Source organism: Thunnus albacares, chromosome 7 (genome assembly GCF_914725855.1).
Source record: "Thunnus albacares chromosome 7, fThuAlb1.1, whole genome shotgun sequence".
NCBI lineage: Eukaryota > Metazoa > Chordata > Actinopteri > Scombriformes > Scombridae > Thunnus > Thunnus albacares.
This window is the reverse complement of record NC_058112.1, coordinates 5,457,832-5,477,143: the sequence shown is the minus strand read 5'-3', so window position 1 is coordinate 5,477,143 and position 19,312 is coordinate 5,457,832. Positions and strand designations below refer to the sequence as shown.

Here is a 19,312-nt window from a genome sequence, read left to right as displayed (position 1 = left end):
GAATAATAACTGGTCAAAAAGATTTATACAGATACCAAAAAATATTTAAACTCCTAATAGAAGTATTATACCGACATCATACATTATAAAAACAGACTGCTGATGAGGTCCCTATAATCTAAGTATCCATTAAAGTCACACACCCAAAATGAAATATGTCTTATGGGATGTGTGTGTGTGTGTGTGTGTGTGTGTGTGTGTGTGTGTGTGTGTGTGTGGCTACAAAAGTTCACTCAAAAGTTCTTTTATTCATGTTTTTTCACTCAAGTTTTAAAAATAATGCTGACATGACGAATGCCATGAAAAGTCAACAAAGTAGAATTGTGTATAGTTTGTAAAGATCTAATGAAACAGGATTCAAAGTTTCCTTTATAGGTAATGATAAAACAATACACTGATTTTTAGAATCCCTATTAGTATGTTTAATTACTGTTATTATTATGAATACCATGAACACCATAAATCCCATCATCATCACCATATGGGAAATGCATCAAAACACATTGATGTATTACAAAAATCTCAGCTTGAAATCAGAAAAAAGCAGATCAGGGTCAAACTCATACTTCAGCCTTTACTTCAGATAAGACGGTCATGTTTATGGGCTGGGGGGTCAGGGTTAGATTACTTGCTAGTCCAGATTGGGTGCTTGTTAAATCTGGACCAAACCTCAGGTTTCACACGTTGAAGCTGTGTATGTGCAATTTTCTGCTTGACACTTGAACAGACTCAAAAGACAACTATGTAAAAAAAAAAAAAAATACAGCACTCCGCGTGTTTTTTAAGCTCTTAAATACTACTATTTAGTTCCAGATCTGACATCAATCACTTTGGGTGTGTCTGATATGCCCTCCAGGATATGCTGGATTTGGTTGAGCACCTTTTCGTGGAACACAATATCCAGGTGGGGCAACCCTCTGAACTCTGTTACGTGGACGGGCTTCTCCTGCTGCCCCACCCAACGTTTGCAAAGACTCATGCTAAAGCTGTCCACTGTGTCATCCCCGTCAGCGTAAACGAAGTCCACTGGGTCTGCGTTGGGATACTCCTCGTCGTAAATGTACGTTACCACAGTTGGCAGTCCTACTCCGTACATACACCACATCTCAACACCAGGGTGCTGGAGATCACCGGTCAGATTCTTAGTGTCTTCCCACATGTGCCTGAAACCAACAAGAGGACAAGGGGTTTATGAAAGTGGAGTGGTACTGGGACCAAGACTTTAAAGTCCAGTGTGATGGATTTGAACATTTCTGAATTTGGCGAATCCAGGTGGTAGTATCAAGAAAAGACACGCCAGGATTTTCTTATCTTTCTATGAACAAAACTACGAGGCATCAGCAAATTTTAAAAGATATTCTAAAAAATAAAATGCTTTAAAACTGTTATTCCTCACAAAAACATGTCTACAACCACAATGAAATAATGTCCTGTACACTACCTACCATGGTGGGTGGATACAAAAACTAGAGACTGCACACTTATCTGCTCCTACAGCCCTCATTTACATATTGACCAGGTTCTTGTTTGATCAAGTAAAACTGATCATAGATTACCACTGCTACTTTATACTCACTGTTCAGCAGAGCTCAAAAAGCACTGGCTGATTTTCTTTCATAATACATTTGACACATAATACATTTGAGTTAGAATGATTCAGGAGTTTTTTTTGTTAAACTTAAGCTTGTGTGATAACATTAAAGGATAGGTTCACAATTTTTCAAGTCTGTCTTAAAGCCCCTTTACGCTATGTGATTGTGCAAGATAAACGTGGTAAAATCTTTGGTCGTCAATGCAAAACGGTGTCCTGGAGTGCACTGTGCACCGACGACCAATGTGGAGCTTTGGCAACCAAAGAGAGTCTGAGGCAAAATTCTGACAGTGTCAGAAATTTAAGACCAAATTCTCACAATGTGACTGCTGACAGACCAATCAGAATACAGCATGAGATGACCCAGAATACACTGACCAGTATTAACAGTATGGCCAGCTTGAACAGGAGGAATAATTACAGCGAGCAAAACCTGTTTTAGTATTCATATGGGCACCTGACTGTTGCTTTAAGGTAAATTTAAAAAATTGTGAACCTGTCCTTTAGGGTTGTTAGTTACCAGCCATCCTCAAAATTGATGTCTGTAAAGAAGCGCTGGTAGTCCTGGTGGGTGTAGTTGAAGGATGGTGTGGAGATGAAGACGTGGTCCTTCGACCAGGCCTCCTCAGATGGCACCATCCAGGGATTAGTTGTTGTCATCCTCTGCTCCTCGCGGATCTTGATGTTGGAAATCATTGGAATGCCGTCATTTTCACCTACAAAAGCAAGATCCAGTTAGTAACTTCTTCTGTTGTACTGTATTGTATTATATTCCACTCTAAGTACTTTTCCATTACCTGACGCCATGACTCGCAATACTTTAACAGCGCCCCCCCATGGCGCTGCCAGGGAAATGAAGCCCCTGATGTATTTGTCCTTCCAGGCCTGAGGCTGGTGGTTGAGGAAGTAAAGGACGTAGTGGCAGCCCATGCTGTGTCCCAGCAGGTAAACAGGCTGCTGGTACTGATCATACATCTCTTCCACCAGGTCCTGCAACCTTATGAGATACTCTTCATTCTCATCTGTTGGACGAGGGAGGAAAGGAGGGTTGGAGGGTGAAGTAAGGACATGAGCTCTCCATTTGTGTGCATATATAATATACTGTATCATCATTAGTCATGATCCTCATTATCATCATCAGTATAAATAATGATACAGCATTTGGCCTGGCTAAATCAAAACTTCACAAATACAACAAGCTAACGGACACACAGCTCTAACATGCCTTATACAGTTGTTGTTGTTGTGGCCAACATACAACAAAAAAGATGCGTATTTACACATCTACCAGACTTAAAGCGATATTAGTAATGACTTGGAGTCATGATTCTGGCCCTCTGAAAAATATAAGTCCATTATTCACTCTCCATTATCTTTGTTTTGGTGTCCGCCAGCTCCTAAGAGAAATATCTTAGTCTTTAGCTGCTAGATTTTTGATTTTCTTCACCAATTAGTGGCTAAAAAATGAGCTAAAAGAGGCTTAAAAAACTCAGTAGAGCTGCAGAGTGACACCTTTCAAATTATATGTACTTGTTTCAATTGTTGCTAAAGCTGCATTATAAATACTTGTATATTAACATTGGATCAAATAATTATGCACAATGTGAAAAGTGTCACTCATGACAAACTCACAGAATTATCACCTGACTCTGCAGTTCCCCTCAGCTCTACAGAGTGTTTTAGTATCTTTCAGCACATTGTTTTAATTTTACAGCCTCAGTCTCAGTTGTAGCATGCAGCTGTTTTAATCAAAAAAGCTCTGACAAATCCTCTGTCACAGCACCAAACAGTACACAGACAAAGTTAGCCACTGGCTGGTTAAGGCAGTGGAGCGTTTAATAGCTAAAGAGCCAGATATTTTCCTTTATGAGTTGGTGCAGACAAAAACAGAGCTAGACAAAGAGTCAATATTGGACTTTACAGCAGTCTGATGGCCACAAACACAACTCTAAATGAACACAAACATGCTTATTTTGTTCCATGTGTAAATGCTGAAAAATAGGTGAGTGTTTGCTCACATATTTGCCATAACAACTTCATATGGTAATATTTTGTTAATAATGTGTGTACATGTCGCACCGCTGCCCTCAAATGGCCCAATAATTTCAGTGAATGCAGCCTTAATATAAAAATATTGATTAGTGGATCAGTCTTGTATAAAGTCTTTACAAGTCACATCATTTTCCTGTTTCTCTTCTGATTTTCGGCTTTATTATTTTTTTTGTTTATCTCATCAGGGAAAAGATTGGATATTATTACTTAAAAATGTCAAGCTGAATTGGTCTGAAGGCTCCTTTACCGTCTGATGTACTTTTCCCAACCAACACGTGCACAGTATCGAACCTTTTTATTTCCATATTCTACCAAGATAAACTGCTTGTATTCCAATGGTGAGGTGTGTTACAGCTGTGCTAGATATACTGTGTAAAGCTCTTTTAAGCAACCAGTTACAATATGAGTGTGTATGTGAGGGTGCATGTGTGTTTTTACCACTTACTAGGAGTTAATCTCCAATCATACGGTGCCCCTCGGACTGTCTCATTTCGGGTGTATCCCACGTTGACCAAATGTTGCACCATAGTGTAGAAATAACCTGCAAAACACAGCAATGGACTCAATCAGTACCAGATGTCAGACTCTAAGCTAGCTTTAATTAGTACAAAGCAGTTAACAAATTGCAAAGATATTTAATCCTGGAACTGTAGGACTTTTTTATACAAACAAACCAGGGGGATGTAATGCATGAAAAGATGACAGAATCCACAAATTCCAAGCATATATAAATCCACCAAAACAGATGTATCTCTCTCACCAGCCAGTTTGTTATGGTCGAGAAACTCAATGGGATAGGTCTGCCCAAATCCTGGCACCCGGACCTGTACCCCTGGTGAGTTGGATGACCGCCGAGTCGTCCTGTTGTAAACAAGTCTGGACACGCACATTCATGTCAGTCTAGTTGAACAAAAACATGATGAACATAGTGTGACTCTAATAACACCTGGAACAGGACAAAAATATTTTGGTTCCCCCAGTGTAATTGTTAGATCCTGTAGCGACTTCTTAGACCAGACTAAGAGATTCAAGACAGCAGAATAACAAAATTCTAGATCTTTCATTATGTACGGTAATACTAAAATCTGAGGGGAGATCGCAACAGGGAAGTAAAGTGTAAATATGACAGGAAAGACACTGGGGAAACATGGCATAATAAACTATGTCTTCAACTTTCCCCCGAGCATCAGGAAACATTCTCTACCTGCAGTAAGGTAAAGTTGTAGAACAATGGTATTTATTAAGCTGTTTGATGGTGACAGGTAATACAGATAGAGGACAGACATGAAGGGTAGGTCAGTGTTACCTAATGTTATCAATCCAGCAGTCTACACCTATAGGCATGAACATGTTGAGGTCAATCCATAGGGGGAACCAGTGCTTAGTTTTCTTGTAGCACATCCAGTGGACCAGTGTCGGCTTGTCTATCTTAGCTTCCAGACGGTTCCCCAAGTTCCCTGGTACTGGACACACAAACACATCAGTGGATCACAGTGTGAGGTAAGGAACGAAAGGTTAAATAATACTCTAGGTCAATGATCAAAACCAGTAACAGGTTAGCAGAGCCGGGCCAAGGCATGAGTGAATTAAGGGGCTACGTAGGCCACCAGGGTCCCCAAAAACAAGCCAATAACAAATATGAAGCCCTCTGTTCATTTTTAGAGCTTCATTCATTGATTTTTTTCGGCCACTTGAGGCAGTGAAATGACCTACATTGAAATATGATCACCTTATAGTTATGGTGACCGTGGTAGAACATTTGCTTCTGAACACATCCAGCAGATATGGAGCAACATTAGTATTCATTTAGAGTCACTCCTCTGGCTAATTCCTGAAAATAGTATCTGGCTCTTTAACTGCTAAAAACTGAAAACAGCTGCCTGCTGCAGCTGGAAAGAGGTGAAAGGTACTGAAAAGCTCCATATGCTGAGGGGGAACTGCAGAGTTTCAAGTTACACAAAGTCATTTGATTTATTGTTAACATAAAATATTGGTTGGTGCAGTTTTAAGCAAGTATTATTACACAATGCAGCTTAATTCAGTTCTGTTTTTTTTTTTCAGTTTTATTTGCACCCTCTGTAAGAAGGAAACTGTGTTAATCACAGTTGTGGAGAGTTGGTAATGATTTCATGGGAAAGACCCCCAGAATATGCTTGGGCCAGCTTTGCAAATAAAACACTCCTTCCTTTCATAACAGCATCTGAAGATTTTGGTCAATATTCTACACGATATCTGCTAAGAGCCATTACATGTTAATTAGTTTGCTACACTTTATTATTAAAAACTGGTTTTCACAACATCTAACAGAATGTGTGACGTTTCAATTGCTCTAAGTTTGTTGTAAATTGTTTATTTTGACTGATTTCCTACGTGTTCTGTCAAATATTGACAGGTGATTTCTCAACTTCACAACATGTGGAACCTGATCTTTTACACTTTCCAGGTCATAGTGGCAAATACAGTCATACACCTCAACTTTGTCTTCTGTCCTGTACTGTATTTTATTTTTGTCATAATTATTGTCACAATAAATATTGTAGACCAGAAACCAAAACTTAACTGACTGCTGGTCATTGGGAGCTCCTCTATGGTAGACTATATGTTTTTAGATTTGGACAACGACCTTTTGACTGCAAACAGTGAGTCATCAGCAGCGGGAAGAAGGATGTGTACTACACTATATCACATTGATGCATTATTTTACTGTCTTGATGTCACAGGTACAAGACGATTTTATATTACTGTATGTAGTAATTTGAGGGCTGCTGTATATTAGTTGTAGATTTTAACATTAACAATGATAAAATTAGTATAACATAAATTATATTAGGAACAGTCATCTGTCCATCTGACAGATCAATCAATTATACATAAAAAACCTTTTAGTGTTTGTCAAAGTACATTTTAAAGCCAATTAGCTATATACTTGTCATGGCTTTCATGACAGATGGTCTATAATGTACAGAATAATAATACAATAAAACCTCATAATTAGAAATGGAAAGTAGAAGACCACGTAAGTATCAATGAGACAGTCTGGACTCACTTGCTCTATTTTCAGTCACCACTGTGGAAACAAGAAGTGACCTCATGGCCTGAAAGGGACAGACTGCGTCTTACCCAAACTGGGTCAGGGGCCAAATGCTGGTCTGTGAATGCCTGTAACAGTGTAGCAGGCAATAATACCCTCACAGCTAAAGTGTGCAGGGCCAGCGCAGAGCATGACCACTGAATCACATTTTGGCCCTTCGTGTCCTGCTTATCTAGCCGGGTCATACTATGGCATTTCAGAGGGACAGACGTACAGACACACTAGAACAGCAAATTTCAGGGTCAAATGTACAGAGTACAGTGTGTAGCCTCACTGATAGCCTAGACATCAATACGCAGACAGACAATCAGATAGATAGATGTCTGCAGTATCTATTAACCTCCAGTACACCTTGTTTCTCCCACTATCTGTGCAATGCATACAGTTTGTCGATGCTGGAATACCACTTGGCTGCAGGTTTGCTGTGTTTTAATTTGATTAAAAGCAAATGAATCCAGGAATATGCGATGAAAGTACGCACAAAACTGAAATAACAGATGGTCTTAAACTTGAAGTCCTCTTCCAGACAGGGCCTCAAGATAAGAAAATAAAACAAGTCTCTCCTTAAGCCCCTCATCAGTTGATATTGTACTTGAGTACATTCCCAAATAGCCTAGATTTAATTTTCAATTAAAAATGAACATCCAAGGAAAATACCTAAATCTTGGAGCTATCAGGACCCCTGGAGTTCCGGGGTCCCTGGGGCCTTTTCCTGGTCCGTTACCAAGCAGATTTTAAATTCTGGATATGCAAAAACAGCTATATTAAAATGAGTAGATACACTTACCTATGATGAGTGGTGGAGTGCTGTTGCTTGGTAATTTGGCTTTGGCATCGGGAGGGAAGACAACGTTGATGATCCAGAAACCTGAGGAGTGATGAAGCCCCAGCAGAACTACAACCAGCAGCACCGAGCAGAAGCGCCCTGCGGATCCCATGTTTCTCTCAGCCAGCTGTGCTGTCGGGCAGCGCTTCGTGTCGGTCTGAGAGCTACTGGAGGCGGAGGGAGAGGCGGGCCGGTCAGAGGGAAAACTTGAGGTCAGACCAACGTGTTTGTTATATTACCTGTCCTACTTGGAAACGCTTCACGCCTGTCCAAGCATGGCAACAAGTTAGGAGTTATTCTCGTTGGTTGGTCTCTTTTAATCTCTGAAATCTCCTGGTTTACAATAAGGATGACACCACACAGGCAGGCACAGGAACAAATAGCCAAAACGTGTAGTTTGCCCTATCGATTTTTACAAATTACACGTATTTATTTACACGAAAGAATGTAAATGATTGACCATGAGAAGACTGACGAGAAGACATCATTTCCCCGAGACTACAAAAAAAAAAAAAAAAAAAAAGAATCAATATTTATATCCAGCTGTAATAAATAGGCTCACTTTATGTGTCTTACCCTACTGTTTATGTTCGCTTTAAATTAACAATAGGCCAACAGCAGTGATCTGGCCCCCCAAGAAAAATATGTGGCCCCGAAGTTTTCTCCTTTATAGATTGTATCAAATCTTTTACATTATTCTTCATAAATATACAGTAGATAACATTGTAAACACAGAGCTCATGTAAATCCCAATAAAAAAATATCCTGGTAATGTCTTATAAACTTGCGATATAGATATTATAATTTGGCCGATCTGACCAGAACAGGTTTGTATCAATAACAGAATGAAGCAGGCCACTATTTATTGTGTGAGGATAAGCTATGAATTACATTTCTAGTCTCGTATATGATCATGTTTATGAGTAGCCTAACTTTTAACAAAATCAGTATCAACAGAAGATGTTTGTCATCGCTTACTAATGGAAATGATGACATCTGAACTCAGATACAACCTTACAACTGTTTTATAAATCAGTTTTATTCCTGAATGAATTAAAAGAAAAACAAGACATTAAAAACATATTGGGTAGTGTTTTCACTATGCCAGTTAAATGTCGGCCCCTCAATATAATACTGAAAACGGGCTCAGTGTTGAACCTAAATGCTAACCCCTGGCCCACAGGAAAACAAAACAATTAACCTGAAGGTCATTAAATTTGATGTTAAACTTAAATTGTGGAGTAAAACATTTGCTTCAAAGGTTACCCTTCTATTTCAATGCACACTTGGCAAAGTCCAGCTGTGAACTGCGGTCAAGCCAGCCGCAATTTGGATTTTATTGTGCGTCTTTTAATTTTATTACGGTAAGGGTGCTAGTAGCGGCCAAAAATGTAGGAAGACTCGTTGAAGATTTCTAGAAAACCAGAACGAATTCTCACAATTCATATATGTGACCAGGTGATGAGGATTTAACCATCTCTGACAGTTATTTTAACCCATTCAACACGGAGAAGATAGCAGAGACAAGAGACAAGGTTAACAACAATTATGTTTATTAAATATACTGAGAAAACCAGAACACTAACATTACTAAAAACAAGGTATAGGATCAAGTATGTTGAAGACAATAAAACCCATGTAAAACAATGTCAGGAGGAGCAACAGCCAAAAATACATCAGGGGCACCGTGTAAAGTAAGAACTACTGGGCAGGGGTGTGGGGGTCAAGGGGAGACCCACTCTAAACAAATACAAAAGGTTTGTGAAATTACACACACACACAACTAAAGATAAAGTACAAGGTGCAAACAACACTACACCAGCGTACTAGGCCATATGACACATTTATTAAGTGAGCACTTAACAGTCATGTCAACGGTTCAGTCAGTTCTCAGTTGGGGCAGAACAGACATTCACCTGTTTATCATCACTCACCAACAACCCATGAGAGGCAGTGGCTTTGTCTGGTATATATACTGCTATATACTGTATATAGAGGAGCATAAATGAGCTACACTTGGTGCCCACTAGAACCTGAACAGGCTCACTTAAGGTAGACTAACCTTCAAGGTGGGCCAGCTAACCCTGCTACATATACATAATAAAAAATAAAATTATAGTAACACGCACATCATATATTGACTAAGATTTGTTAAAAAGGTGATGTCACCAAATAAGTTCTAATGGGATAAAACCTTCCAAAGAGAATCCCAATGTATTTCTGCTCACAATGTTCTTGACTGAGTCTAATTAAAGGAAAATAATAGATATAATTTGAAGTACTTTACTGAAAACAACCTCAAAATAGGGCAAAAAATCAATGTAATCCTGTTTAAAATGACCCTGACTAAAACCATATTAAATTTAAAATCATTTTACTGTACAGTTTATATATATATATACACACACACACACACACACACACACACACATATATATATATATATATGTGTGTGTGTGTGTGTGTATATATATATATATATATAGTTATAACAATATAATATTCCTTCATATTTGAAATTAAGTTTTGGAGAGGATTAAAGGGAAAGTCCCCTCAAAATTCAAAATATCTAATGTTAGAATATTCCTTCATATTTGGATACTCCTTAAAACTTTAAGGTTTGCAGAAATTTTCAAAAGAAAAACTCTAATATTTCTTTGTTAGTTGCTCGTTGATTAACTCTCAAACACTGAAGACATTGTTGCTTAATCACCAGTAAGATGTCTCACATTGGACTCTCTCTTTCATTCAGCTTGTTGTAAGGAGTTGTCTCAGTGTTATTTGTGGCTTATAGATAAGCAGCAGTAACTGCACAGAGGCTTAATGCCTTTACATAAGACCTTCCTACTGTGTCGGGTTGATATTTTACACCCTCATCAATACCTGACAGTGGAAAACTTATTACATTAAGGTTTGAGACACTTGTGCTTGAATTTATCCACTTTGTGCAGTTTTTGACATCCATTGCACAAAGAATTTTAATACTTTTTTTTTCACAACTGTGTTTTTGGTTAATCAGTACAGTTACGTAGCAGCTTCAGTCTTTTTCTGCAGTGGAAACACATTAATTTGAAGCAACATGTCAACCAGAGTAACACAGCAGCTTTACATGTTGACCTACAGACCTGTGCACTTCATGACTATAACACAAAAATGTTGTTTCTTAAGAAGGCGCTAATGGCCTAAAAAACATCTCTCATAATTTGCTTGTAGCTTTAGGATTTGTTGTGAATCAGGTTTTCTTATATTATCACCTCATAAAGCAAAGTAATATTAAAATAAATGCATGAGATCAGAAACAAAACATTTTGTCCACTAACACTTAGGTTAATGACACTTTGAGTTACTTTAATCATCCAATCAGTGGAGTTAAGAATATGAGTCTGAAAAGCCATCATGAAAAAATATTTTATTGTTAATAAAATGCGTTGACTACACCATGTAGTACATCATCTCCATTTGATCTCAGGTTAAACTGGAAAAATAAATAAATAAAAATTATAAAATTGAAAAAAAACAAAAAAAAAACACTGTAGACAGAAAGACTGGTTGGCAGTATGAAGACTTCAGTGAGCCAGCAGCACTGGAGCTTTTCTCTGTTTTAGCATCAGAGAGCTCGCAGTTCGTTCACATTACTGAGGTAGTGTATGAAAATATCTAAACAGGTCAATCATTAACATTTGTAGAAACTAACAGTTGTTAAGTTATTTTAGCAAAGACAAATTTAAATTTACTGGGATTTACATGGTAAAATAAAACAGTGATGTCAGTCACTCTCAAATGTCAATTTTGATTTCCTGGAAAGGTTTGTAGGAGGTTTCATTTGTAAATATCAAGTACTACTCAAAGTATGATTATTCTGAAATACTTCATAAATAAAGACTCTGGTTTTTTGAAACTTTAACAATTAGCACCTGACCATCAACATTGCAACATTATTTTGTCAAAGTAATACTGTTGCTAACAGTGAAATGAGTAATACAGTAACATGAAGAAGAACAAAAACTTGATAGCAATGTTGACAACGTACAACTTACAGATATCGTGACCTCTTAGTCATGGAGAATATTTTACATTCATTTATACAGATGCAGCTATTGGAAGAGTGTGTTTTATTCAGGAGTTTCAGCTCAATTGTTTGACTCCTCTCCAACATTTCACAAACACAAGGCCACTTGTAGACTCTTATGTGCCTTTTCAAGTCTGTGTGTTCTCATGTGGATCTTTAAGTTATTGTCCAAGTCTCAAATCTCTGCACTTTTAATGCTTCATGCTCACAGAATCTTTTCCCACAAGTGTTACATGGGTAAGGCTGCTCTCCCACAGGTGCTGCAGTCATACAGCTTCTCACCTGTGTGGACTCTCAGATGTGTTTGCAATTTGGACTCAAAAGATTTCCCACAAGTGTCCTGTTTAAACAGTGTTTCCTTGTATAAGCGTTACTTTGAATCTTATATGGGATGGAGTAGTCTTCATTGTTAGTGTGACTCTTGTCCTCTGTGGTTCTGGCTCTGCATTTCTAGTGGATCCTGAGTCTCCATGTTTGCCTCCTTTGTGATCTCAGTTCTCAGCTACACGAGAGTTATGAGAGAGGAGCTGGTCGTCACGGTTTGGTTCTGATACCGCAGAGCTTTTAACTGACATGCTGACAATCCTTCTCTGCTGCACTCTGAGTTTCATCAGGACTCAAGTCCAGAGTCTGAACTTCACTGTTGGCACTTTCCTCACAAGCAGGAGTCGACGTAAAAGGTTTCAATCTCCTGTTTCAGTATGTTCTCCCTTCAGAGTGATGCAGAGTTCCTCCTGTTCCTCTTTAATCTGAGGAGGTTCTGGATCCTCTGGGTCCAGACTGGAGTTCCTCTCCTGGTTACAGAGCTGCTGGTCAGCAGGAACCTCCTCCTCCTCCTCCTTACAGACATGCTGCTGTGGGATCTCTGGAGGGATAAAGAGGGAAAAGGGTGAAGAAAAAATGCTGTACCACTTTCTGACAAGGCAGCCTTTATAAGCATTAATGGTTAATAATTATCCACTAATGCTTTATAAATAATTAATAAACCATCAACATTAACACACAGCAAATAAACACACTAATCCTTTATTAATGATTGATAATCATGTATAACTGCAGGACTGTTAATTATTATGAATCAATAATAATAAGGGCTAAATGTTTCAAACTTCCTGATTAGTCATCAGTCCTGCAGTTATGAATGACTATCAATCATTAATAAAGGGTTAAATGACTTTCTGATAAGTCATCAGCTCTTTAAACTTATTAACAGGTTAGTGTTTCGAATTTTCTAAGTCATCAGTAAGTGGTTGAACAGTACATCAGAGTTGTCTACCTAAAGAATTAGATAAATGATGGATTATGGTTAGATTATGGCGGTACAGAAAGGATGGATTTTTCCAACACGTCCTCATAACGAAACCATTGTACCAGCACTCCAGAGAGACTCATAGGAGCGTTTTCTAATATACCGCCTCTATCTGTGCTTTCCAAAACCAATAGAAATCACTGTTAAAATATAATAATAAAAAATCCAAAAATAAAAAATATGACTTAGCTGCTTACATACAGTCACACTGCCATTGTCTACTGTCTTCAGTACTTATATAACATAGTAAAGTTTAAGCTACGCACCTAAAACCACAACATCTCTCCCTTGAAGATGACTGAGGGCCTCAGTCTTCCTCTCTTCCCAGAAGTCCTTCCCTGTGTCGACACAGTAAGTGTCCTGAATGGAGAAGAATGTGTTCTTGTTCACCATCCCCATGTTCATATATTTGAACAGGAGGGCGACCTTTGCATAGTTGTTGCCAGACAACAAAATGTTGGTGGACAAGAGAAAATCTCCAGCTTGCATCCCGAACTTCATTACAGGCTGAGAATTCCACCTCCACAAGCTGTGTCCGTTGGGACAGACCTAAAAGTCAAATAAAAATAATAATTACATTTGCGTTTTTTTATGCGACCATTCATTTATGATATGCTGACTGTGAAGACTTACCCATTCCACACTTGTCGCTGTGCCTTTGGAAGTGATGTTGATCTCAAACGGGGCAACGCAGTCGCACATCACGCCCGTCTTCAAAAGGCCTGTACATTTATCCACAGGCAGGATCAGAAACGTAGCCAGTTGTCTCAAACAGTCCTCATACAATATTGAAGCTTTGGCACCTATGATGTCATCTTCACAAAGGACATGCTGTTGGTTTGGGAAAACAGGTGCCTGATCACAGGAAGGAGGCTCATCAGGAGGGTCTTCATGTGCAGGGTGGTCATGCACGATCCCATCCATTCCAATAACTTGAAATTGATTAATAGATGGTTCTTTCTTTAATGCTCCACCCATTCTGTTGAGGCACAACATGAAGGCATACGTGTAAAAATATGTTAAAAATAAAAACACACACACACTTCGCAACAATAACAGCGTAAAGACTAACCGATAACACACCGTATACGAATAGGAGCGAGATACTCTTCATCAGAGCTGTCATCTGTCTCTCCATCGTCTTTTTCATGATAGTAAGGGGAACCTTCATCTGCCCAGTCGATTCTGTAAAGAAGGAGATATTCAGAAAACGATGATTTCTATAAAAAGAACACTAAATAGTGATAAATGTCATTAGGAAGTACTACTCACACACTGTTCAAGGGGTCATTGAAAACATTTTCCTCCATGTCCTCCTCAATATTGCTCATGTCATGTAAGCTGTAGAAATAAACACATTGAAAATATACAAATTATGAATACAGTATAAACAATATACTGGCCTGAGCGATAAAAGGATAAAATATGTACCAGTGATAGACACTTCGTCCATAGCAATAAGACTCAATAGAATGTTCAATAGTTTCACTTAAATGCATTCAATGCAAACGGCCATGAAAGCACATAAAGAATATGTAAAGTTTGGTTGCATGAACAAACCTCAAGTGTGCTCCCTCCCTGGCTCAGAAACAGCTTTTTGATCAATTCAAAGTAAGGTGGTTAAATTCAACCTTTTTTCTCTTGGTCTCTTGGATAATAATAATTATCGATAACGACTAATGACACATTTTATCAAGACAGATTTTTCAGCTATATTGCCCAGAAGACATGTAGAGCAGAGAAGTTATGACAGTTGACAGCCTTGTTTACACCCGGCATTAACATGCATCTTGGTTGATCCGATCACAAGTGGACAGCTCTAAATACAGGTGTGAACGCACCCAAGATGCATTGAGGATGCATTGTGATCCGATCACTCAGACCACATTCAGAGGTGGTCTGGGCCGCGTGTCACCACATTCTTTTAGTAGTGTAAAAACAATGTGTCCTACTCAACTGATGTCCTTTATTTTCCTGCGGACTAGGCAGGGAATTACATCGCTGCCTCCTGGTCCAAAGCTGTGCTCAACTTGTTTGATAACAGGATAAACAAATGCATTATTTTGTTTTTCATGTGGATTAAAAATGTAATCCCCCTCCCATTTTTTCCTGTTTTTCCGTTCACTTAACTGGTTTTCTTTTTCAAATTGACAATTGGAATAAAAATTAAACCAAAACCAGCAAATAACTTGTTTTTTTAGCTTGTTGGTCTAAAAAAATATCTCAGAAGCTAAACGTAGCTGGATAGCTTCCTCTGTCCTGTCAAACTGATAACTACAGTTTTTAGTTTTGCTGCGCTGCTCGACATCATGAGTTCAAGATTTATCAGGAGGACGACTGCTTTACTCCAAACAGTATGAACCTGGACTGTGTGTGTAACAGCTGATCTATTGGATGTGTAGAAGAACAAAGAACATTAATTAACATTAGATCCTGACTGATCCTGTCAGCATGTCTGGAGATTTAAATAATCAATGAGGTTAGCGGGGAAGTGAGATCTGATCATGAGTGGTCACTCAGGACGCAGGCGTAAACAGAGTCTTTGTTCAAGGCTTCTGCAGTGACATTCAGATGCTCATCTGTTAATAAGCAGAGCATGTTCTATAGATACGGAGATGCGACAGTAAACATAAACTTAGAAATAAAAACCCATTAATCAGCAACTTTTTTTGTTTGTAATCAAACATATTAGGACAGCACAATGATTTCAATGTGATGACTTGCCTGTCCGTCCCATTAGAAGCACCGATGCTAGACGCTGCTGGAGCTGTGACTTGAAAAGGTTTTCCCTTTGTGGGAGCTGATGTTGCGGGACCTCTTTCATAGCTGGAGAAACAACAGCAACATCAAGAAAATAAGTGACACAGTCACATACCCCTATAATACATTCTGTTACATCCTAAGGTGCTGGGAGGGTTGGTTCGCCTGGACAAACATACCAAAATAAATCAGGAACAGCTCGACAACTACAACTCAGGTCAACTACAAGCAAGATCTTGGACATGAATGGTAACAACCTGGAAACTCTATGCAAATGACTGTAACATTGTGAATGTTACTATGCCAGAGTAGATTAAATACAACCGAGTACATCAGTCTTACAAAGGCCCATGGATCCTCTCCATTTTGTTCACTTGGATGAACAAAGTGCCAAACGAGTACCAAACTGGGACAGAGTCTGAACACAAAGTACTACTTCAATCCATTAATTGAGCCTTTGGCAAGCATTCACCATCATCAGATCCCATCTATGTGCACAGTAGAAAAAGTAATGAAAAACTACATTGCATCCCGTTGCACACACACGGAGCAAGTAAACAATATGTCACTTTTGATAGACAGTGCACTGGGTTTAGATGTAATAATTTGCAATGAGCATAAATACAAATTTTTCCAGGACTGGAAATTGTGAAGTTTGGCTAGTTGTTGGCCGACATGAGCTCCAAAGCTTTTTTGTTTAACGTTACACTTTTATTGGCAATCATTTTCAGCAGCTGTGGGCTGATCTCGGTAGTGTCACCAGGGCTTTTGGGTCCAAATAAGAAAGTTATGGCGCATAAACGTAAAATTGCAATCCTGGTAGCACTTGGTTATTTTTCAACATTGACACGGGGGAAAGGTTACTTGTGTTGGTAACTATGGCCATGACAGTGTTCTAGCTAAAGCTATCAAACAACACATTGCACTTAGATTGGGGAGGCTAAATTACATGTCCAGCAGAAAACAGGCAACTTCGGCGTCACTCTGAAAACATTTGTCCCTCATCAGTGATTTCCATTTGCCGAAGGCCACACCGATGTTTATCCTTGTTCTCTGCCGTCGCCTGTCCCGACTTCGCTTTGCTTCCTCATGTTTTCGTTTTTTGGACGAAGACAAGAACTCACGCTCCCTTGCTTTTTCTTGTGCTAAATAATAAGTATGATCCTCCATTTCGTCAAAAATGTGGGTTCTCTAACTTCTCACAACACAAAATGGTTAGCCAGCAACAGCAACCACTTCCTCTTCTTTCTTCTTCGTCGTCTTCCGGTGCGGTCGCGCTACCCACTTCTTCTTCTTCTTGGATGTTTAACGGCAATTGGCATCCATATTGTCACATTACTGCCATCTTCTGGAGTTAATTACCTCCTACAGTTTCCTGATTTACTTTTCCAATCCTTTCCTGTGGGTAAATTGTTTAGCCATAATATTCAAGCTATTGTACATCATTTCCGTTTATTGTCCTGCATTATAACTCTTAACACAAATATAATTATATTCTAATTTGTATGATTGAAGGTCCTTTTCAGATATTCCATGAAATGATTCCCAAAAGGGTCTAGTGCTTTAATTTCAAGCAAAGAACAAATGTTTGATATCAGAATCATAAAATCTACAGTTGTTTTTATGAGTGTTGAATCAATGTCTCAGAAACTCATTACAAGGATAAATATCATTTATCATTTTAAAATGAGTTTCTTCAGCTTTCGGTGAAACAGAGAGTGATGTATCTGTTCTAATTCTGATTATAATCTCTTCCTTTTTAATGGTAAAGTGAAAGTTTGGAGGTGAGGGCACAACTTACAACTTTGATTATGCATTTCTTTCTCTTTGTTAATCTAGTCCAGATTTGAAAAGTCTTCACAGTGTTTTTTCAAATTTATTCTAATGTGGTCTGGAAGGAGAAATATCAATGAAATCTTTGTTTTTCTGTTTTTCATAAGCGAAATAAAGGTTTCACAAATCTGAAAGTGGGTTTAAACAGCATTAAGGCTTTTGCTACAATGTCTAACACTTTTTCACATCTTTAAAGTAGTGAAAAAACAGAGAATCAGCAGCTAAATATCATTATTTATGTTTCACTTTACCCTGAGAACTTTCTGGTAAACTCTCGATATTTTTTTTCTCCGTTTTTTGTGGAAATAATTGCTAATAATACTTTGCAATTATAAAATAGATTGATTTATCACATAAAGTTATACAAAAACACATTTGGTAAGAGCTCTACATGTTTCATTAGCACAGCAGGTGAACTGATCCTTTAATTTGAACTTTTCATAACTGGTTAGTTTGGTGACGTACTACTGGATGTTTCATGAGGCTGATGACAGAAAATACATTGAACATATATCTGTTGTGTTTACACAGCCATGTAAATAACAGTCAACCTCCTCCACATGAGGTTACTATAGAACATGAACTTATGGTATATGTTTACCCACTTTAAGTAGGGCATTGCGTCATATTCTGTCTTTTTACCTGGAATTTCATCACACCACCACAGTAAAATGAGGTACTTGTACCGTAATACCCTAATTTTTAGCCATTTAGTGGGTCTGCAGGGCCTGTTGAACACACAGGTAGGCTACTTATTGCATGATAGGCTAAATTAAAACTTTTAATCTATTTTTAAAGGGTTGGTAGTAGGAATACATTTTAGGAATAGTATTTTTTTCTGTAGCCAGCAGACAGAGAGATTGATTAACCCACATATTGATTAACTGACCGATGGAAATGATCTTCCTGTGTTGAAAGTCAAACTGTCTCAACTTCTCAGTTTACCGGTGCATGTTTTGTATCACCTATTTTCTCTTTCTTTTGATCTTTCTAAAACATAATTTTCTTACGTTGTATTTCCCATCAGTTCTGTACCTACATCTATTCTACATCTTTTCTATCAGCTGGGAATGTTTCTTTTCCACATACTCTTATATTTACAATACAAGAGGGGCCTATGTTCATACCTCAACTGTCATCCATAATTATTCATTTTTTAGTGGTTAATTATGATACATGCATTGCCTTTAAAAGCAATGTACACCTGCACAGGTGTTTTCAGTTGCTTGATTAGACTTCCACTCAGGTTGAAATTAGACAGGCAGTGGGCTTATATCTGCAAAAAGTATCAATGTCGTCTAGATATCACTGTAGTTTGTATATACTGGGTTTTTTTTTTTTTTTTTGAAAATCCTGTTTCTGTATCATTTTGCCGAACATTAGTTCACTGGGGTTGCCAACCTGTAAGTTGCTCTTTAACTACAGGTAGGCTATACAATGGATCGGAGGATCCACAACGTGGTAACAGCACTGTGGGTAATATGGTAGGGTATCTGACAAAGACTGGCTTGATTTAAGTGAAGCGAGTGGTGGGAAAACACCACTAAAATGGGTGTAAATGGAAGCTGGAAGTTTTGCCAAGCGACAAGAAGAGGGCGCTAAAGCCACAAAGTAGATATGAAACGTTTAAAATCAGATGTCAGTATTCACAGCAGAGATTCTGGTTATATTATGGGCACTTTGGTGGGTAGAAGACAATAAACAAGACAACTCAGTCATATGCAGTGATTCAGCAGCAGCTTTAAATACAATAAGAGAAACAAATCCAAGTCCAGACCTGA

The 19,312-nt window shown here is 38.3% G+C and overlaps 2 protein-coding genes across 2 annotated transcripts; both read right to left on the bottom strand.

Annotated features, from left to right (window-relative positions):
• Positions 1-702: 702 nt before the first annotated feature.
• lcat (lecithin-cholesterol acyltransferase) lies at positions 703-8,085 on the bottom strand. The gene is made up of 8 exons (XM_044356099.1): positions 7,800-8,085; positions 7,522-7,727; positions 4,950-5,106; positions 4,404-4,519; positions 4,089-4,184; positions 2,389-2,613; positions 2,112-2,307; positions 703-1,163 (listed from the first exon to the last, which is right to left on the bottom strand). Exons 2-8 carry the CDS (start codon positions 7,670-7,672, stop codon positions 800-802), a joined length of 1,305 nt encoding a protein of 434 aa, XP_044212034.1. The 5' UTR covers positions 7,673-7,727; positions 7,800-8,085; the 3' UTR covers positions 703-799.
• A 2,869-nt stretch (positions 8,086-10,954) lies between these two features.
• On the bottom strand, positions 10,955-16,977 carry LOC122986283. The gene is made up of 7 exons (XM_044357462.1): positions 16,648-16,977; positions 15,663-15,764; positions 14,211-14,279; positions 14,022-14,123; positions 13,572-13,917; positions 13,205-13,487; positions 10,955-12,494 (listed from the first exon to the last, which is right to left on the bottom strand). The coding sequence occupies exons 1-7, from the start codon at positions 16,866-16,868 to the stop codon at positions 12,313-12,315; spliced, it is 1,305 nt and encodes a 434-aa protein (XP_044213397.1). The 5' UTR covers positions 16,869-16,977; the 3' UTR covers positions 10,955-12,312.
• Between the last annotated feature and the right edge of the window lie 2,335 nt (positions 16,978-19,312).

What these genes read in the sequence shown, in the direction of transcription:
- LOC122986283 (XM_044357462.1), bottom strand. Translation starts at nt 16,868, where the DNA reads ATGGAGGATCATACTTATTATTTAGCACAAGAAAAAGCAAGGGAGCGT. An exon ending in CTCGCTCCTATTCGTATACG is followed by an intron (nt 13,918 to 14,021) that starts GTGTGTTATCGG and finishes GTGCCTCAACAG; the next exon opens with AATGGGTGGAGCATTAAAGA. An exon ending in CAGCGACAAGTGTGGAATGG is followed by an intron (nt 13,488 to 13,571) that starts GTAAGTCTTCAC and finishes TTTGACTTTTAG; the next exon opens with GTCTGTCCCAACGGACACAG.
- lcat (XM_044356099.1), bottom strand. Translation starts at nt 7,672, where the DNA reads ATGGGATCCGCAGGGCGCTTCTGCTCGGTGCTGCTGGTTGTAGTTCTG. An exon ending in TGCTGGATTGATAACATTAG is followed by an intron (nt 4,520 to 4,949) that starts GTAACACTGACC and finishes GTGCGTGTCCAG; the next exon opens with ACTTGTTTACAACAGGACGA. An exon ending in TGATTGGAGATTAACTCCTA is followed by an intron (nt 2,614 to 4,088) that starts GTAAGTGGTAAA and finishes CTCGTCCAACAG; the next exon opens with ATGAGAATGAAGAGTATCTC.